Consider the following 21,174-nt stretch of genomic DNA (forward strand, 5'->3'; position numbering starts at 1 on the left):
AGACGTGGGCTCCAGTGGCGATTCGAAGGGCTCTATTTTCGAAAGCCCCAGAGCTGTATTCCGTACGTCCAGATTGGGCGTATTATGGCCTTGTAAACGAGGAGTTTAGTGGAAGTTCTCAGCTTCGATCTCCTACCCATGAGCCAGTAGAAGGATCGAAGTCTTTGTTCAGCCGGTTTCCTCTTCTTAATCAGATGGGGCCTCCAGGTGAGCCTCCTGTCTAGGGTGAATCCCTAATCCAAAAGACATATATTTTGAGACAAGATAGAAAAATAAAATAAATTTATTAATTTCTTAGTCATAGGTTTTGTTAGCCTTTCTACAATCTTTGATAATTAATTAAAAAATTAAAACAAAAAAATAAAAAAAAAAATTAACAATTTTATAATTAATTATTATAATTAAAATTACAAGGATTTAAGAAGAAATAATTATAAATAGAAGTGGGAGTCTTTTACGTGGATGATTTGACCACAGTCTTTTGTTATAATTTTTAATAAAATATAAAATTAAAAAATTAATGAATAAAAATGAAAAAAACGAATTGAAAACTAAAAAAAAAATAAGGTGATGAAGGGCAAGATGAACAAGATGAGGTCCCAAAGAAGATCCCGAAGATAAAAAATAAAATATTATAAAATATATAAGAAAATAAATAAAAAGAAAATAAAATAAAAAAAGGAATAAAAAAATCAAGATAAAAGTGAAACCGATTGGAAAAAACATTGTTCATTGTTTATAATTTAATTTAAAATAAGAAAATAAATGAATATCAGAGAAGTCGGGCAGCAAAAAGTTTTTTTTTTTTTTTTTTATATAAAAATATTATTGGGAAAAAATTGTTAAAAATAGTTATATATGAAATATAGTTTAATTTAAAATAAGAAAATAAATAAATATCAGAGAAGTCGAGAAGTGTTTATAATAACACCACATTATTATTATATAAAATTAATTGTTGAAAGATTAATTTGGATTTAATTGATGACCCTCTTGAGTGCTTTCGCCACCCTGGAGTACAACGGCTATGGGCCAATTGAAGAGAGTGAACCGGTAATTGTTTTATTTAGTTAAATAAATGGTAAAAAAAATAAAAAATATATATAAAAAAAATGGACAAAATATATCCTCGGCAAGGATATAAAATTAACAAAGGATAAATAAGAGCAGGGGGTGTCTTAAACGTCGGAGATTGGAAAAGTCCAAAGTCTTTTATTATTTTTAATAAAATGTAAAATTAAAAAATCAACGAATTAAAATGGAAAAAAACGAATTGAAAACTAAACAAAAAATAAGATGATGATGGGCAAGCTGGACAAAATGAAGAACAAAATGAGGCGACGAAGGTCCCGAAGATGAAAAATAAAAAAATTATAAAATATATAATAAAATAAATAAAAAGAAAATAAAATAAAAAAAGATAAATAAATAATTAATGGCCATATTAAGTGCGTTTGGAACCCTTGAATTTAACGGCTATTTTATTTCGTTAGATATATGGTTAAAAGAGAAGGAGGTGTCTCAAACGTTGGAGATTGGAATAGACCACAGTGTTTTATTATTTTTGATAAAATGTAAAATTAAAAAATCAACGAATTAAAATGGAAAAAACGAATTTAAAAATAAAAAAAAGAAGATGATGTTGGGCAAGCTCGACAAAATGAAGAACAAAATGAGGAGACCAAGGTCCCGAAGATGTAAAATAAAAAAATTATAAAATATGTAATAAAATAAATAAAAAGCAAAAAAAGGATAAATAAGAGAAGGGGGTGTTTTAAACGTTGGAGATTGGAAAAGACCACAGTCATTTATCATTTTTAATAAAATGTAAAATAAAAAATGGCATAAAATAAAAATAAATATATGTATAAGATCCATATCATCGTCGAGATCATCGTCTCCAGATCACCCATATGGTTGAAAAATAAAAAAAATTAAATATAGACGAAAATAAATGAAAATCAGAATGCCGTTGATTCGACAATGAAATGTTCATCGTTAATTGTTTAATTTAAAATGAGAAAATAAATAAATATCAGAGAAGTCGAAAAGAAAAAAATAAAAATAAAAAGAATACAAAAAATAAAATAGTTGTGGCTCCTTGAGCGGCTGAGCTCCGACTGATTGAAAAGAAATGCTTGTGCCCCTTATATACCCCACATTTTGGCCAGAAAATCGAATGCAAAGCCTTCTTGGTTTGAAATAAACTTGAAAACGATTAAAAATTGGGCGCGAAAGGCGATAACAATAACCGATAACAACGGAAAACCAACCTACTATGTCTAAAAGCAGGTTGGCATCGCTGGCGACACGCAGGCGTTAGTACCTTTCCGCATGTTTTGTTTTGTTTCTGACACGACACACGATAAATAAGAAAATTATTATTTTTAAGAAAAAGTTGTGAAAAACTACTTTAGCCATGAGTAGTTTAAAGTCCGATTTGGATGAATATTTATTGCTGCAGAGTGATCAGAAGAGCTTCAATGTGAAGCTGCCACAGTTGAAGGTCCCAAGTCTGGGACTATTTTCCAAAAACACGGAGCCGGAGGCCAATAGCTGGCTAAAGGACACCCAGGACTCCTGTTGTCCCAAACTGGTAGGATTACATTGAGTCCTAAACCCTAAATAATTTATTTATAATCCATTTTCGTTTATATTTCAGTCGCGACTGCAGAGAATTGTGGGTTTTGTGGCCTGTTTGGGAATGGGAGGACTCTGCATATCCCTATCGACTCTATACATTCCCGTTCTTATCTTGAAAGCCCGAAAGTTTGCCTTGCTCTACACCCTGGGCAGTCTCTTCTTTATACTAAGCTTTTGCTTTTTGTCCGGATTCGGAGCCTTTCTGCGACAGATGTTCTCAAAGCCGAGACTCCTGACTTCCATATCGTACAGTTCCTGCCTGTTGTTAACCCTGTATTGTGCCTTGGTGGCCAAAAGCACCGCATTCACAGTTCTGTTTGCTGTGGCGCAAATAATAGCATTACTGTTTATGGTACTGGGTATGGTTCCGGGTGGAGCTACGGGTCTCAAGTTCTTTGGGCAATTGTTCAAGACCAGCGTTTCGGCCTCGACAAGGGCGCTGCCAGTATAAGCCACGAAGAGCAATAAAACAAAACGAATCATCTCCAACCACCGCAGCAACGAACGATATAACTTATTTAACTCATTGATCCAAAATAAAACTTATTTGTGATATAACGCCTCTCAAAAGTAACCATATTGTTTTTTTTTAATTATTTTCTCAACTTACTCATTGGGAAAATCAATGCTCGCTTATCAGAAATTGCAATTATAAATGCGAACTATGACGCGATTCTGCTACGCTGGAAGACTCTCTTTATAGATTGGTCTTTTACGACGCAATTGTGTATATGGGGGGAGGGTTATATTAAAATTATTTATTTGTATCTTGATCATAAAACTAATCTTCGATTTCTCCATTTTGTCATTCCACTGGAGTCTCCAGCAGTGGGCCTATCCTTTGACTTGGCTTCTCCATAGGTCAGTCCTCAATCTCGCCCAGATACAAGGTTTTATCGCTGGATCCAGACAAAATTAAAGGTTCTTTCGGACTGAAATCCACATCGTTTACACTGCCATTATGTCCTGGCAGCTTGTATAGAATGCGCCTCGTGTTGACATCCCAAATGTAGACATGCCGATCGGCCGAACCGCAGGATATTTTGTCGCTTCCCGGTGACCAAGCGCAGCGAAGCAGATTCTTCTCAAAGTTGTGCTGATGGCCCTGGAATACCTTTACACACCGCTCGCCAGGAGCATAGGGCCTCACGTCCCACACTCTCAGCGTGTTGTCCATAGCATTGGTAAGGACGAAATCACCTTCCGGCGACAGCGCCATGCCGGTAACAGTATCTGCATGTCCTCTCAAAGTATGCAGAACCGCCTGCTTTCGAATATCCCAAATTTTCAGTTCATTATCGATGCCTCCGGTGATTACTTGTTCTCCGGTGTCACCAAAACAAACTGCAGTCACCTGGAAGGGAGACTCCAGGGTATGGACGGCGTGTTTCTTCCTCGCATCCCAGATCTTTATGGTCCGATCATCACTGCCTGAGCACAGCAGCTGTTGGCCTCGTCGCGATCCCTGCACACTGTTCACAAAGTTCCCGTGACCCTTGAAGCGTCGCTGCCGTTGACCCGTAACAATGTCCCAAATGGCTAGAGTTTTGTCCGTCGAGCAGGAGAATATATATGCGAACCATACGGCGTAAAATGGGCTTCCATTACAGCGCCACTGTGTCCGGATAGAGCCATTATATTCTCACAGTCACCGTAAACCTGCCAGATGTCTGCAAAACAATAATAATGAATGAAAAGAATATACAAAACTGACTCAAAATTTCACTCACGAATCTGCCTATCAAACCCGGAGGATAGCAGCATCTCTCCCTCCGGATGAAATTCTGTGGTAAAGATCTCTCCCTCATGACCCTCTCAAATTTAACAACGAACCAAAAGGATTGTGTTGCGCTTCCGGGAAAGTGAAATTGCCTCAACTTGAAGCACCACCAGAGCCTCTGCACTCTCTATTGATATTTGTAAGAAATCAATATTAAAAATATTTCTATTAAATCTATATATATAAAAGAATACTGTATATGTATACTGTATATAGCAATCTATATATATAAAAGAAAGTCGTGTTTTATGTTACACCACTTATAAATCAAGAACGGAAGAACAGATTTGAGTGAAAATTGGTAGGGAGGTAGCTTAGAGCCAGGAGAAGGACATAGGATACTTTTTGTCCCGTTCGACAGCGCGAATTATACTCCACCGAACTATACTCCACTTATAGTAATGAATAAAAGTAAGTAGGCTGTGAGCGTAACGTATCATATTTTTATGTACGATATTATGTATTTATACATTTATAGATATCTATATATATAAAAGAAAGTCGTGTTTTATGTTACACCACTTATAAATCAAGAACGGAAGAACAGATTTGAGTGAAAATTGGTAGGGAGGTAGCTTAGAGCCAGGAGAAGGACATAGGATACTTTTTGTCCCGTTCGACAGCGTTCCTCCCTGGCCCATACTTTTTTATTTAGGCAGACAGCTAAGAAGAAAATGTCAAATGAAAATGTCCAATGTCAAAATGTCAGTTAGAAACGAAGTCAAATTCAAAGTCAGGCTCTCAAATTCAACAACGAACCAAAAGGATTGTGTTGCGCTTCCGGGAAAGTGAAATTGCCTCAACTTGAAGCACCACCAGAGCCTCTGCACTCTCTATTGATATTTGTAAGAAATCAATATTAAAACTATTTCTATTAAATCTATATATATAAAAGAATACTGTATATGTATACTGTATATAGCAATCTATATATATAAAAGAAAGTCGTGTTTTATGTTACACCACTTATAAATCAAGAACGGAAGAACAGATTTGAGTGAAAATCTATATATATAAAAGAAAGTCGTGTTTTATGTTACACCACTTATAAATCAAGAACGGAAGAACAGATTTGAGTGAAAATTGGTAGGGAGGTAGCTTAGAGCCATGAAAAGGACATAGGATACTTTTGGTCCCGTTCGACAACGGGAATTATACTCCTCCGAAAGGGCTGCTTTTATAGTAATGAATAACAATAAGTAGGCTGAGAGCGTAACGTATTGTACATTTATGTGTGTGTCATATGCCCCTGAAATAGGGGTCCGCCGATTACTTATCTACAGTCACCGATGCCAAGAAAACGCAATTGGGCCAATTTTAGTCATCAAACAGTCAATTCTAGAGCTGCGGGAGATAGAAGAATACGAGATCAGGAGAACAAATTTATAAAGGTAATGAAAAGGCGCGTGTAAGCATGGCGCAGTTACGTGAATCACAATCGAAAGATGCACGAGATGAACATAATCAACAAAGACCACTTTTCAAAGAAGAGAAGCGCACAGATTAATAGTTAGAAGAAGAATTAACTAACAACGGCAACAAGTTTATCGAGGATTCACATCTGGGCAATTTCTTCGACTAGCATTCCAGTAAGAGCCTGTTGAAAATTCTGCTTATTCCAAAGTGATTATTGTGAACATTCAAAGTGAAAGTTCCAAAGTGAACATTCCTTATTTCGCTTCTTCCTGCCGAGTTACGATTAAAAAAAAATGGCAACGCATTGGCCATTTCATCTTCTGGCGTTGCAGCAACCTTATTAGATGGAGGCATAACAGCTCATTCAGCACTTAAGCTGTCATTGAACATTCAAAATAATCCAGATGCAGTGTGCAACATAAAAACAATCGTCTATGGGCATAGTGCCCATATTTTGGATGAATGCACTATAGGACGTAAAAATTCGCTTGGGGAATTGGATTGGTCATTTAGGGATATAAGGAACAATGATAAACTATTTTACGGCCCTTTGTTACTCCTTTCAGGTGTTCACGGTTAATGTACGCTGATGAATTCAATGCTTGCTTAAAATCATCGCAACTGTGGCGTAATGTTGAAAAAGAACTGACCAAGAATATGCGCGATCAAATGCTTCAGGATCCATCCTTTCTCTAAACAACTGTTAGATATTGGCGAGGGGAATTTTGCTGTACGTGAAATTACTGGATGTACTTGAAATACTGAAAAACATTTATTAACCAAAATAAATGAAGAAAAAACAGCTAGCCCTTATAGAAAACAAAAAAGGGCAAAACAACGTTTGACGGGGTCGCTAGTCTATATATATAAAAGAAAGTCGTGTTTTATGTTACACCACTTATAAATCAAGAACGGAGGAACAGATTTGAGTGAAAATTGGTAGGGAGGTAGCTTAGAGCCAGGAGAAGGACATAGGATACTTTTTGTCCCGTTCGACAGCGCGAATTATACTCCACCGAACTATACTCCACTTATAGTAATGAATAAAAGTAAGTAGGCTGTGAGCGTAACGTATCATATTTTTATGTACGATATTATGTATTTATACATTTATCTAGATGTATAAAGGTAATGAAAAGGCGCGTGTAAGCATGGCGCAGTTACGTGAATCACAATCGAAAGATGCACAAGAAAATGTCAAATGAAAATGTCAAATGTCAAAATGTCAGCAGCTAGGCTTGAGCGAACACGATTGAGAGTTAGGCAGTCGCGTTCTGCAGCAATCGATTTGATTCGGATGTTTAATTAATAATGCCGCGACCAAGACGATCGAATCTTTCCCGACAAAGCCGTAATGCAAGAAGAATACAAAATACTGCAAATGAAAGGACTGAAGAAGAACAAGAAATTGCACGTGAACAGCGCCGCAATAGTATGGCTCGACTTCGTGCTTCTCAATCACGAGAGCAAAGTGAAGCAGCCCGTGAAACAGCTCGGTTGGCAATGCAGAATCGTCGAGCGAACAACAGAAGTCAACAAATAGATAATTTGCGACGCAGAACAAGATATTTAGCTAATTTGAATCGAGCTGCGTTTCGATACGATTGCAGCAATGATTACAGCTTGCATCCTAGCGTTTGCATTGGGCAAATGGACGTTGTTTGCGAGTATTGTGGTGCATTAAAGTTTTCCGGAGAAACGCCTGGATTATGCTGCGTTAATGGTAAAGTGAAATTGCCAGTGTTGACTCCGCCACATGAGCCATTGTATTCATTGCTTTGCGGCGAAACACAAGAATCACGCCACTTGCTTGCAAATACTCGAAAATACAATAGTTGTTTCCAAATGACGTCATTTGGGGCAGACATTATCGAAGAAGGAGGTTTTAATCCGACATTTAAGGTATTTATCTATATATATAAAAGAAAGTCGTGTTAGTTAAGAAAATGTCAAATGAAAATGTCAAATGTCAAAATGTCAGTTAGAAACGAAGTCAAATTCAAAGTCAGGCTCTCAAATTCAACAACGAACCAAAAGGATTGTGTTGCGCTTCCGGGAAAGTGAAATTGCCTCAACTTGAAGCACCACCAGAGCCTCTGCACTCTCTATTGATATTTGTAAGAAATCAATATTAAAACTATTTCTATTAAATCTATATATATAAAAGAATACTGTATATGTATACTGTATATAGCAATCTATATATATAAAAGAAAGTCGTGTTTTATGTTACACCACTTATAAATCAAGAACGGAAGAACAGATTTGAGTGAAAGTCTATATATATAAAAGAAAGTCGTGTTTTATGTTATACCACTTATAAATCAAGAACGGAAGAACAGATTTGAGTGAAAATTGGTAGGGAGGTAGCTTAGAGACATGAGAAGGACATAGGATACTTTTTGTCCCTTTCAACAACGGGAATTATACTCCTCCGAAATGGCTGCTTTTATAGTAATGAATAACAATAAGTAGGCTGAGAGCGTAACGTATTGTACATTTATGTGTGTGTCATATGCCCCTGAAATAGGGGTCCGCCGATTACCAATGCCAAGAAAACGCAATTGGGCCAATTTTAGTCATCAAACAGTCAATTCTAGAGCTGCGCGAGATAGAAGAATACGAGATCAGGAGAACAAATTTATAAAGCTAATGAAAAGGCGCGTGTAAGCATGGCGCAGTTACGTGAATCACAATCGAAAGATGCACGAGATGAACATAATCAACAAAGACCACTTTTCAAAGAAGAGAAGCGCACAGATTAATAGTTAGAAGAAGAATTAACTAACAACGGCAACAAGTTTATCGAGGATTCACATCTGGGCAATTTCTTCGAATAGCATTCCAGTAAGAGCCTGTTGAAAATTCTCCTTATTCCAAAGTGATTATTGTGAACATTCAAAGTGAAAGTTCCAAAGTGAACATTCCTTATTTCGCTTCTTCCTGCCGAGTTACGATTAAAAAAAAATGGCAACGTATTGGCCATTTCATCTTCTGGCGTTGCAGCAACCTTATTAGATGGAGGCATAACAGCTCATTCAGCACTTAAGCTGTCATTGAACATTCAAAATAATCCAGATGCAGTGTGCAACATAAAAACAATCGTCTATGGGCATAGTGCCCATATTTTGGATGAATGCACTATAGGACGTAAAAATTCGCTTGGGGAATTGGATTGGTCATTTAGGGATATAAGGAACAATGATAAACTATTTTACGGCCCTTTGTTGCTCCTTTCAGGTGTTCACGGTTAATGTACGCTGATGAATTCAATGCTTGCTTAAAATCATCGCAACTGTGGCGTAATGTTGACAAAGAACTGACCAAGAATATCCGCGATCAAATGCTTCAGGATCCATCCTTTCTCTAAACAACTGTTAGATATTGGCGAGGGGAATTTTGCTGTACGTGAAATTACTGGATGTACTTGAAATACTGAAAAACATTTATTAACCAAAATAAATGAAGAAAAAACAGCTAGTCCTTATAGAAAACAAAAAGCTAGTCTATATATATAAAAGAACGTCGTGTTTTATGTTACACCACTTATAAATCAAGAACGGAGGAACAGATTTGAGTGAAAATTGGTAGGGAGGTAGCTTAGAGCCAGGAGAAGGACATAGGATACTTTTTGTCCCGTTCGACAGCGCGAATTATACTCCACCGAACTATACTCCACTTATAGTAATGAATAAAAGTAAGTAGGCTGTGAGCGTAACATATCATATTTTTATGTACGATATTATGTATTTATACATTTATCTAGATGTATAAAGGTAATGAAAAGGGGCGTGTAAGCATGGCGCAGTTACGTGTATCACAATCGAAAGATGCACAAGAAAATGTCAAATGAAAATGTCAAATGTCAAAATGTCAGCAGCTAGGCTTGAGCGAACAAGATTGAGAGTTAGGCAGTCACGTTCTGCAGCAATCGATTTGATTCGGATGTTTAATTAATAATGCCGCGACCAAAACGATCGAATCTTTCCCGATAAAGCCGTAATGCAAGAAGAAGACTGCAAAAAAAAGGACTCAAGCAAAGTGAAGCAAATACTGTATGCAAATACTGCAAATGAAAGGACTGAAGAAGAACAAGAAATTGCACGTGAACAGCGCCGCAATAGTATGGCTCGACTTCGTGCTTCTCAATCACGAGAGCAAAGTGAAGCAGCCCGTGAAACAGCTCGGTTGGCAATGCAGAATCGTCGAGCGAACAACAGAAGTCAACAAATAGATAATTTGCGACGCAGAACAAGATATTTAGCTAATTTGAATCGAGCTGCGTTTCGATACGATTGCAGCAATGATTACAGCTTGCATCCTAGCGTTTGCATTGGGCAAATGGACGTTGTTTGCGAGTATTGTGGTGCATTAAAGTTTTCCGGAGAAACGCCTGGATTATGCTGCGTTAACGGTAAAAAGAAATTGCCAGTGTTGACTCCGCCACATGAGCCATTGTATTCATTGCTTTGCGGCGAAACACAAGAATCACGCCACTTGCTTGCAAATACTCGAAAATACAATAGTTGTTTCCAAATGACGTCATTTGGGGCAGACATTATCGAAGAAGGAGGTTTTAATCCGACATTTAAGGTATTTATCTATATATATAAAAGAAAGTCGTGTTAGTTAAGAAAATGTCAAATGAAAATGTCAAATGTCAAAATGTCAGTTAGAAACGAAGTCAAATTCAAAGTCAGGCTCTCAAATTTAACAACGAACCAAAAGGATTGTGTTGCGCTTCCGGGAAAGTGAAATTGCCTCAACTTGAAGCACCACCAGAGCCTCTGCACTCTCTATTGATATTTGTAAGAAATCAATATTAAAACTATTTCTATTAAATCTATATATATAAAAGAATACTGTATATGTATACTGTATATAGCAATCTATATATATAAAAGAAAGTCGTGTTTTATGTTACACCACTTATAAATCAAGAACGGAAGAACAGATTTGAGTGAAAATTGGTAGGGAGGTAGCTTAGAGCCAGGAGAAGGACATAGGATACTTTTTGTCCCGTTCGACAGCGTTCCTCCCTGGCCCATACTTTTTTATTTAGGCAGACAGCTAAGAAGAAAATGTCAAATGTCAAAATGTCAGTTAGAAACGAAGTCAAATTCAAAGTCAGGCTCTCAAATTTAACAACGAACCAAAAGGATTGTGTTGCGCTTCCGAGAAAATTAAATTGCCTCAATCGTGTTATATAAATCAAGAACGGAGGAACAGATTTGAGTGAAAATTGGTAGGGAGGTAGCTTAGAGCCATGAGAAGGACATAGGATACTTTTTGTCCCGTTCGACAGCGCGAATTATACTCCACCGAACTATACTCCACTTATGGCAAAAGCGAGGCCTGCCGCACGCACACATTCTTATTTGGTTAGTGGAAAGAATTCAGCCTGACCAAATAGATGATATCATATGTGCCGAGATTCCTGATCATGAAGTCGATCCAGACCTACATGATGTTGTTACTACTAATATGATTCATGGACCGTGTGGTGCCATCAACCCCCAATCACCTTGCATGGTCCATGGAAAGTGCTCTAAACGATATCCACGGAAATTAACGGCGGAGACTGTCACTGGCAACGATGGGTATCCGCTGTATCGGCGTCGATCACCAGATGACAACGGTCGAACTGTCACAACGAATGTTGTTCCATATTCGCCACTTATTTCTAAAACGTTCAAGACACATTGCAACGTTGAATACTGCAATTCAGTTAAGTCCATAAAATATATTTGCAAATATGTCACGAAATTGCAATCCTCGAATACCAACGATGAAATTTCACGCTATCAAGTTGGTCGTTATGTGAACTGTAATGAAGCGATTTGGCGTATATTCGGATTTCCCATTCACGAACGTCATCCTACTGTTACACATTTGGCGGTGCATCTAGAGAATGGTCAACGAGTATATTTCACGGCTTCGAATGCTATGCAACGTGGTGAAACACCTCCAGCAACTACATTGACCAGTTTTTTTGCAATCTGCCAAAGCGATCAGTTTGCACGAACTTTGCTTTACTCGGAGATGCCACGTTATTATACTTGGAATGCTTCATCCAAGAATTTTCAAAGACGGAAGCAAGGTGATGCGGTTTCTGGGTATCCAGATGTGCGTTCTACTGAAGCTCTTGGTCGTATGTATACAGTTCATCCAAAGAATGATGAATGTTTCTATTTGCGGTTGTTGCTGGTAAATGTGCGTGGGCCAACTTCATTTGAGACACTACGAACTGTTAATGGTGTAATATTCCCAACATATCGTGCTGCATGTGAAGAATTGAACTTATTAGAAAACGATACCCATTGGGATACGACAATCGCTGAAGCCATTATCTCTGCATCTCCAAGTCAGATACGCACATTATTCGCTATCATAATTTCGACATGTTTTCCATCAAACCCATGTAACCTGTGGCACAAATACAAGGATAGTATGTCAGAAGATATTTTACATCAAAGACGTGTCAGTTCCAGAAATCACGATATTGAGATGAATGAGGAGATACATAATCGTGCTTTACTCTTGATCGAAGATATGTGTTACCTCATGTGCGGTAATTTATTAATCAGGTTAGGAATGCCAGCGCCAAATCGTGAAATGAATGACGCATTTAATCGAGAATTGGAACGGGAACGTGAATATGATCACCAGGAATTAGATTTAGTAGTTCAAAGGAATGTACCCCTGTTGAATTACCAACAAAAGGAAGTTTATGATACTTTAATGAAGGCAATCGCTGATGAAAATGGTGGTTTATATTTCCTAGATGCCCCTGGTGGAACTGGCAAGACATTCCTTATGTCATTATTTTTAGCAACTGTTTAATAAAATATAAAATTAAAAAATTAATGAATAAAAATGAAAAAAACGAATTGAAAACTAAAAAAAAAATAAGGTGATGAAGGGCAAGATGAACAAGATGAGGTCCCAAAGAAGATCCCGAAGATAAAAAATAAAAAAATTATAAAATATATAAGAAAATAAATAAAAAGAAAATAAAATAAAAAAAGAAATAAAAAAAATAAGATAAAAGTGAAACCGATTGGAACAAACATTGTTCATTGTTTATAATTTAATTTAAAATAAGAAAATAAATAAATATCAGAGAAGTCGGGCAGCAAAAAGTTTTTTTTTTTTTTTATATAAAAATATTATTGGGAAAAAATTGTTAAAAATAGTTATATATGAAATATAGTTTAATTTAAAATAAGAAAATAAATAAATATCAGAGAAGTCGAGAAGTGTTTATAATAACACCACATTATTATTATATAAAATTAATTGTTGAAAGATTAATTTGGAATTAATTGATGACCCTCTTGAGTGCTTTCGCCACCCTGGAGTACAACGGCTATGGGCCAATTGAAGAGAGTGAACCGGTAATTGTTTTATTTAGTTAAATAAATGGTAAAAAAAATAAAATATATATATAAAAAAAAATGGTCAAAATATATCCTCGGCAAGGATATAAAATTAACAAAGGATAAATAAGAGCAGGGGGTGTCTTAAACGTCGGAGATTGGAAAAGTCCAAAGTCTTTTATTATTTTTAATAAAATGTAAAATTAAAAAATCAACGAATTAAAATGGAAAAAAACGAATTGAAAACTAAACAAAAAATAAGATGATGATGGGCAAGCTGGACAAAATGAAGAACAAAATGAGGCGACGAAGGTCCCGAAGATGAAAAATAAAAAAATTATAAAATATATAATAAAATAAATAAAAAGAAAATAAAATAAAAAAAGATAAATAAATAATTAATGGCCATATTAAGTGCGTTTGGAACCCTTGAATTTAACGGCTATTTTATTTCGTTAGATATATGGTTAAAAGAGAAGGAGGTGTCTCAAACGTTGGAGATTGGAATAGACCACAGTGTTTTATTATTTTTGATAAAATGTAAAATTAAAAAATCAACGAATTAAAATGGAAAAAACGAATTTAAAAATAAAAAAAAGAAGATGATGTTGGGCAAGCTCGACAAAATGAAGAACAAAATGAGGAGACCAAGGTCCCGAAGATGTAAAATAAAAAAATTATAAAATATGTAATAAAATAAATAAAAAGCAAAAAAAGGATAAATAAGAGAAGGGGGTGTTTTAAACGTTGGAGATTGGAAAAGACCACAGTCATTTATCATTTTTAATAAAATGTAAAATAAAAAATGGCATAAAATAAAAATAAATATATGTATAAGATCCATATCATCGTCGAGATCATCGTCTCCAGATCACCCATATGGTTGAAAAATAAAAAAAATTAAATATAGACGAAAATAAATGAAAATCAGAATGCCGTTGATTCGACAATGAAATGTTCATCGTTAATTGTTTAATTTAAAATGAGAAAATAAATAAATATCAGAGAAGTCGAAAAGAAAAAAATAAAAATAAAAAGAATACAAAAAATAAAATAGTTGTGGCTCCTTGAGCGGCTGAGCTCCGACTGATTGAAAAGAAATGCTTGTGCCCCTTATATACCCCACATTTTGGCCAGAAAATCGAATGCAAAGCCTTCTTGGTTTGGAAATAAACTTGAAAACGATTAAAAATTGGGCGCGAAAGGCGATAACAATAACCGATAACAACGGAAAACCAACCTACTATGTCTAAAAGCAGGTTGGCATCGCTGGCGACACGCAGGCGTTAGTACCTTTCCGCATGTTTTGTTTTGTTTCTGACACGACACACGATAAATAAGAAAATTATTATTTTTAAGAAAAAGTTGTGAAAAACTACTTTAGCCATGAGTAGTTTAAAGTCCGATTTGGATGAATATTTATTGCTGCAGAGTGATCAGAAGAGCTTCAATGTGAAGCTGCCACAGTTGAAGGTCCCAAGTCTGGGACTATTTTCCAAAAACACGGAGCCGGAGGCCAATAGCTGGCTAAAGGACACCCAGGACTCCTGTTGTCCCAAACTGGTAGGATTACATTGAGTCCTAAACCCTAAATAATTTATTTATAATCCATTTTCGTTTATATTTCAGTCGCGACTGCAGAGAATTGTGGGTTTTGTGGCCTGTTTGGGAATGGGAGGACTCTGCATATCCCTATCGACTCTATACATTCCCGTTCTTATCTTGAAAGCCCGAAAGTTTGCCTTGCTCTACACCCTGGGCAGTCTCTTCTTTATACTAAGCTTTTGCTTTTTGTCCGGATTCGGAGCCTTTCTGCGACAGATGTTCTCAAAGCCGAGACTCCTGACTTCCATATCGTACAGTTCCTGCCTGTTGTTAACCCTGTATTGTGCCTTGGTGGCCAAAAGCACCGCATTCACAGTTCTGTTTGCTGTGGCGCAAATAATAGCATTACTGTTTATGGTACTGGGTATGGTTCCGGGTGGAGCTACGGTCTCAAGTTCTTTGGGCAATTGTTCAAGACCAGCGTTTCGGCCTCGACAAGGGCGCTGCCAGTATAAGCCACGAAGAGCAATAAAACAAAACGAATCATCTCCAACCACCGCAGCAACGAACGATATAACTTATTTAACTCATTGATCCAAAATAAAACTTATTTGTGATATAACGCCTCTCAAAAGTAACCATATTGTTTTTTTTAATTATTTTCTCAACTTACTCATTGGGAAAATCAATGCTCGCTTATCAGAAATTGCAATTATAAATGCGAACTATGACGCGATTCTGCTACGCTGGAAGACTCTCTTTATAGATTGGTCTTTTACGACGCAATTGTGTATATGGGGGGAGGGTTATATTAAAATTATTTATTTGTATCTTGATCATAAAACTAATCTTCGATTTCTCCATTTTGTCATTCCACTGGAGTCTCCAGCAGTGGGCCTATCCTTTGACTTGGCTTCTCCATAGGTCAGTCCTCAATCTCGCCCAGATACAAGGTTTTATCGCTGGATCCAGACAAAATTAAAGGTTCTTTCGGACTGAAATCCACATCGTTTACACTGCCATTATGTCCTGGCAGCTTGTATAGAATGCGCCTCGTGTTGACATCCCAAATGTAGACATGCCGATCGGCCGAACCGCAGGATATTTTGTCGCTTCCCGGTGACCAAGCGCAGCGAAGCAGATTCTTCTCAAAGTTGTGCTGATGGCCCTGGAATACCTTTACACACCGCTCGCCAGGAGCATAGGGCCTCACGTCCCACACTCTCAGCGTGTTGTCCATAGCATTGGTAAGGACGAAATCACCTTCCGGCGACAGCGCCATGCCGGTAACAGTATCTGCATGTCCTCTCAAAGTATGCAGAACCGCCTGCTTTCGAATATCCCAAATTTTCAGTTCATTATCGATGCCTCCGGTGATTACTTGTTCTCCGGTGTCACCAAAACAAACTGCAGTCACCTGGAAGGGAGACTCCAGGGTATGGACGGCGTGTTTCTTCCTCGCATCCCAGATCTTTATGGTCCGATCATCACTGCCTGAGCACAGCAGCTGTTGGCCTCGTCGCGATCCCTGCACACTGTTCACAAAGTTCCCGTGACCCTTGAAGCGTCGCTGCCGTTGACCCGTAACAATGTCCCAAATGGCTAGAGTTTTGTCCGTCGAGCAGGAGAATATATATGCGAACCATACGGCGTAAAATGGGCTTCCATTACAGCGCCACTGTGTCCGGATAGAGCCATTATATTCTCACAGTCACCGTAAACCTGCCAGATGTCTGCAAAACAATAATAATGAATGAAAAGAATATACAAAACTGACTCAAAATTTCACTCACGAATCTGCCTATCAAACCCGGAGGATAGCAGCATCTCTCCCTCCGGATGAAATTCTGTGGTAAAGATCTCTCCCTCATGACCCTCTCAAATTTAACAACGAACCAAAAGGATTGTGTTGCGCTTCCGGGAAAGTGAAATTGCCTCAACTTGAAGCACCACCAGAGCCTCTGCACTCTCTATTGATATTTGTAAGAAATCAATATTAAAACTATTTCTATTAAATCTATATATATAAAAGAATACTGTATATGTATACTGTATATAGCAATCTATCTATATATATAAAAGAAAGTCGTGTTTTATGTTACACCACTTATAAATCAAGAACGGAAGAACAGATTTGAGTGAAAATTGGTAGGGAGGTAGCTTAGAGCCAGGAGAAGGACATAGGATACTTTTTGTCCCGTTCGACAGCGCGAATTATACTCCACCGAACTATACTCCACTTATAGTAATGAATAAAAGTAAGTAGGCTGTGAGCGTAACGTATCATATTTTTATGTACAATATTATGTATTTATACATATATCTAGATGTATAAAGTTAATAAAAAGGCGCGTGTAAGCATGGCGCAGTTACGTGAATCACAATCGAAAGATGCACAAGAAAATGTCAAATGAAAATGTCAAATGTCAAAATGTCAGCAGCTAGGCTTGAGCGAACACGATTGAGAGTTAGGCAGTCGCGTTCTGCAGCAATCGATTTGATTCGGATGTTTAATTAATAATGCCGCGACCAAGACGATCGAATCTTTCCCGACAAAGCCGTAATGCAAGAAGAATACAAAATACTGCAAATGAAAGGACTGAAGAAGAACAAGAAATTGCACGTGAACAGCGCCGCAATAGTATGGCTCGACTTCGTGCTTTTCAATCACGAGAGCAAAGTGAAGCAGCCCGTGAAACAGCTCGGTTGGCAATGCAGAATCGTCGAGCGAACAACAGAAGTCAACAAATAGATAATTTGCGACGCAGAACAAGATATTTAGCTGATTTGAATCGAGCTGCGTTTCGATACGATTGCAGCAATGATTACAGCTTGCATCTTAGCGTTTGCATTGGGCAAATGGACGTTGTTTGCGAGTATTGTGGTGCATTAAAGTTTTCCGGAGAAACGCCTGGATTATGCTGCGTTAATGGTAAAGTGAAATTGCCAGTGTTGACTCCGCCACATTGTATTCATTGCTTTGCGGCGAAACACAAGAATCACGCCACTTTCTTGCAAATACTCGAAAATACAATAGTTGTTTCCAAATGACGTCATTTGGGGCAGACATTATCGAAGAAGGAGGTTTTAATCCGACATTTAAGGTATTTATCTATATATATAAAAGAAAGTCGTGTTTTATGTTACACCACTTATAAATCAAGAACGGAAGAACAGATTTGAGTGAAAATTGGTAGGGAGGTAGCTTAGAGCCAGGAGAAGGACATAGGATACTTTTTGTCCCGTTCGACAGCGTTCCTCCCTGGCCCATACTTTTTTATTTAGGCAGACAGCTAAGAAGAAAATGTCAAATGTCAAAATGTCAGTTAGAAACGAAGTCAAATTCAAAGTCAGGCTCTCAAATTTAACAACGAACCAAAAGGATTGTGTTGCGCTTCCGGGAAAGTGAAATTGCCTCAACTTGAAGCACCACCAGAGCCTCTGCACTCTCTATTGATATTTGTAAGAAATCAATATTAAAAATATTTCTATTAAATCTATATATATAAAAGAATACTGTATATGTATACTGTATATAGCAACTGTATATAAAAGAAAGTCGTGTTTTATGTTACACCACTTATAAATCAAGAACGGAAGAACAGATTTGAGTGAAAATTGGTAGGGAGGTAGCTTAGAGCCAGGAGAAGGACATAGGATACTTTTTGTCCCGTTCGACAACGTTCCTCCCTGGCCCATACTTTTTTATTTTAAATGTCTTTTATTTAAATGTCAAATGTCAGCGCGAATTATACTCCACCGAACTATACTCCACTTATAGTAATGAATAAAAGTAAGTAGGCTGTGAGCGTAACGTATCATATTTTTATGTACGATATTATGTATTTATACATTTATCTAGATGTATAAAGTAAATTAAAAGGCGCGTGTAAGCATGGCGCAGTTACGTGAATCACAATCGAAAGATGCACAAGAAAATGTCAAATGAAAATGTCAAATGTCAAAATGTCAGCAGCTAGGCTTGAGCGAACACGATTGAGAGTTAGGCAGTCGCGTTCTGCAGCAATCGATTTGATTCGGATGTTTAATTAATAATGCCGCGACCAATACGATCGAATCTTTCCCGACAAAGCCGTAATGCAAGAAGAATACAAAATACTGCAAATGAAAGGACTGAAGAAGAACAAGAAATTGCACGTGAACAGCGCCGCAATAGTATGGCTCGACTTCGTGCTTTTCAATCACGAGAGCAAAGTGAAGCAGCCCGTGAAACAGCTCGGTTGGCAATGCAGAATCGTCGAGCGAACAACAGAATCTATATATATAAAAGAAAGTCGTGTTTTATGTTACACCACTTATAAATCAAGAACGGAAGAACAGATTTGAGTGAAAATTGGTAGGGAGGTAGCTTAGAGCCAGGAGAAGGACATAGGATACTTTTTGTCCCGTTCGACAACGTTCCTCCCTGGCCCATACTTTTTTATTTTAAATGTCTTTTATTTAAATGTCAAATGTCAAAATGTCAGTTAGAAACGAAGTCAAATTCAAAGTCAGGCTCTCAAATTTAACAACGAACCAAAAGGATTGTGTTGCGCTTCCGGGAAAGTGAAATTGCCTCAACTTGAAGCACCACCAGAGTCTCTATTGATATTTGTAAGAAATCAATGTTAAAACTATTTCTATTAAATATATATATATAAAAGAATACTGTATATGTATACTTTATATAGCAACTGTATATAAAAGAAAGTCGTGTTTTATGTTACACCACTTATAAATCAAGAACGGAAGAACAGATTTGAGTGAAAATTGGTAGGGAGGTAGCTTAGAGCCAGGAGAAGGACATAGGATACTTTTTGTCCCGTTCGACAGCGCGAATTATACTCCACCGAACTATACTCCACTTATAGTAATAAATAAAAGTAAGTAGGCTGTGAGCGTAACGTATCATATTTTTATGTACGATATTATGTATTTATACATTTATCTAGATGTATAAAGGTAATGAAAAGGCGCGTGTAAGCATGGCGCAGTTACGTGAATCACAATCGAAAGATGCACAAGAAAATGTCAAATGAAAATGTTAAAAAAATGTCGAGCGAACACGATTGAGAGTTAGGCAGTCGCGTTCTGCAGCAATCGATTTGATTGGGATGTTTAATTAATAATGCCGAGACCAAGACGATCGAATCTTTCCCGACAAAGCCGTAATGCAAGAAGATTAAAAAATACTACAAATGAAAGGACTGAAAAAGAACAAGAAATTGCACGTGAACAGCGCCGCAATAGTATGGCTCGACTTCGTGCTTTTCAATCACGAGAGCAAAGTGAAGCAGCCCGTGAAACAGCTCGGTTGGCAATGCAGAATCGTCGAGCGAACAACAGAAGTCAACAAATAGATAATTTGCGACGCAGAACAAGATATTTAGCTAATTTGAATCGAGCTGCGTTTCGATACGATTGCAGCAATGATTACAGCTTGCATCCTAGCGTTTGCATTGGGCAAATGGACGTTGTTTGCGAGTATTGTGGTGCATTAAAGTTTTCCGGAGAAACGCCTGGATTATGCTGCGTTAATGGTAAAGTGAAATTGCCAGTGTTGACTCCGCCACATGAGCCATTGTATTCATTGCTTTGCGGCGAAACACAAGAATCACGCCACTTTCTTGCAAATACTCGAAAATACAATAGTTGTTTCCAAATGACGTCATTTGGGGCAGACATTATCGAAGAAGGAGGTTTTAATCCGACATTTAAGGTATTTATCTATATATCTATATAAATACATAAATACAACCCTCAGCTGAATAAATTATGGACCTATGAAGGTAAATAAATTATTTTAAAATAAATGAAAAGTTTAAAAGTTAATAAATTTTTCCTTTTTACAAATTACAGGACATGACTGTATGAAGGTTTTTGTTAAAACTTTGGAAGAGGAGACAATGGCCTTATATAGCAAATACTGGAAGGGATCAAAAAAACCTATATATAACTTTGACATCTGCGATGAGGACTTCCAGGAGCATGGGAACTGCTATGCGTGTGAAGAGGCCATCAGTTCTGATGAACGCGTACAATATTTTAACCAGTTCACGGGTAAATACCAAGGCCCTATCCATAGAAGTTGTAAAGATAGTTTTAAGTTAAAAGCTTATTTCCCTGTAGTTTTTCATAATTTATCAACATACTATATCACCCTCTTTATTAATGCACTAGGGGGTAAATTGAAACCAATACCCTCTACTAAAGAGTTATATATTGCTCTAAATCAGACAATTTTTGAAAAGGGAAAGACTAATTATACTATAAAGTATATAGATTCCAATAGGTTTTTAAATTCTAGTTTAGAAAAATTAGCTTACAACATGGAAGATAAAGATTTTAAAATATTAAAATCAAAATTTAGTGGAGAGAAGTTTAGGCAAATGAGAAGAAAGGGAGTATTTC

At 37.1% G+C, this 21,174-nt stretch overlaps 1 protein-coding gene and 3 pseudogenes across 1 annotated transcript; 2 read left to right on the forward strand and 2 right to left on the reverse strand.

Annotated features, from left to right (window-relative positions):
• Positions 1-2,298: 2,298 nt before the first annotated feature.
• LOC122321849 (vesicle transport protein SFT2C-like) lies at positions 2,299-3,217 on the forward strand. The gene is made up of 2 exons (XM_043212818.2): positions 2,299-2,596; positions 2,663-3,217. The coding sequence occupies exons 1-2, from the start codon at positions 2,420-2,422 to the stop codon at positions 3,092-3,094; spliced, it is 609 nt and encodes a 202-aa protein (XP_043068753.2). The 5' UTR covers positions 2,299-2,419; the 3' UTR covers positions 3,095-3,217.
• A 157-nt stretch (positions 3,218-3,374) lies between these two features.
• On the reverse strand, positions 3,375-6,193 carry LOC122321866 (U5 small nuclear ribonucleoprotein 40 kDa protein-like; annotated as a pseudogene).
• An 8,295-nt stretch (positions 6,194-14,488) lies between these two features.
• LOC122322112 (vesicle transport protein SFT2C-like) lies at positions 14,489-15,401 on the forward strand (annotated as a pseudogene).
• A 156-nt stretch (positions 15,402-15,557) lies between these two features.
• Positions 15,558-16,640, reverse strand: LOC138927480 (U5 small nuclear ribonucleoprotein 40 kDa protein-like; annotated as a pseudogene).
• Positions 16,641-21,174: the final 4,534 nt, after the last annotated feature.

Source organism: Drosophila bipectinata, unplaced genomic scaffold, assembly GCF_030179905.1.
Source record: "Drosophila bipectinata strain 14024-0381.07 unplaced genomic scaffold, DbipHiC1v2 scaffold_275, whole genome shotgun sequence".
Lineage (NCBI taxonomy): Eukaryota > Metazoa > Arthropoda > Insecta > Diptera > Drosophilidae > Drosophila > Drosophila bipectinata.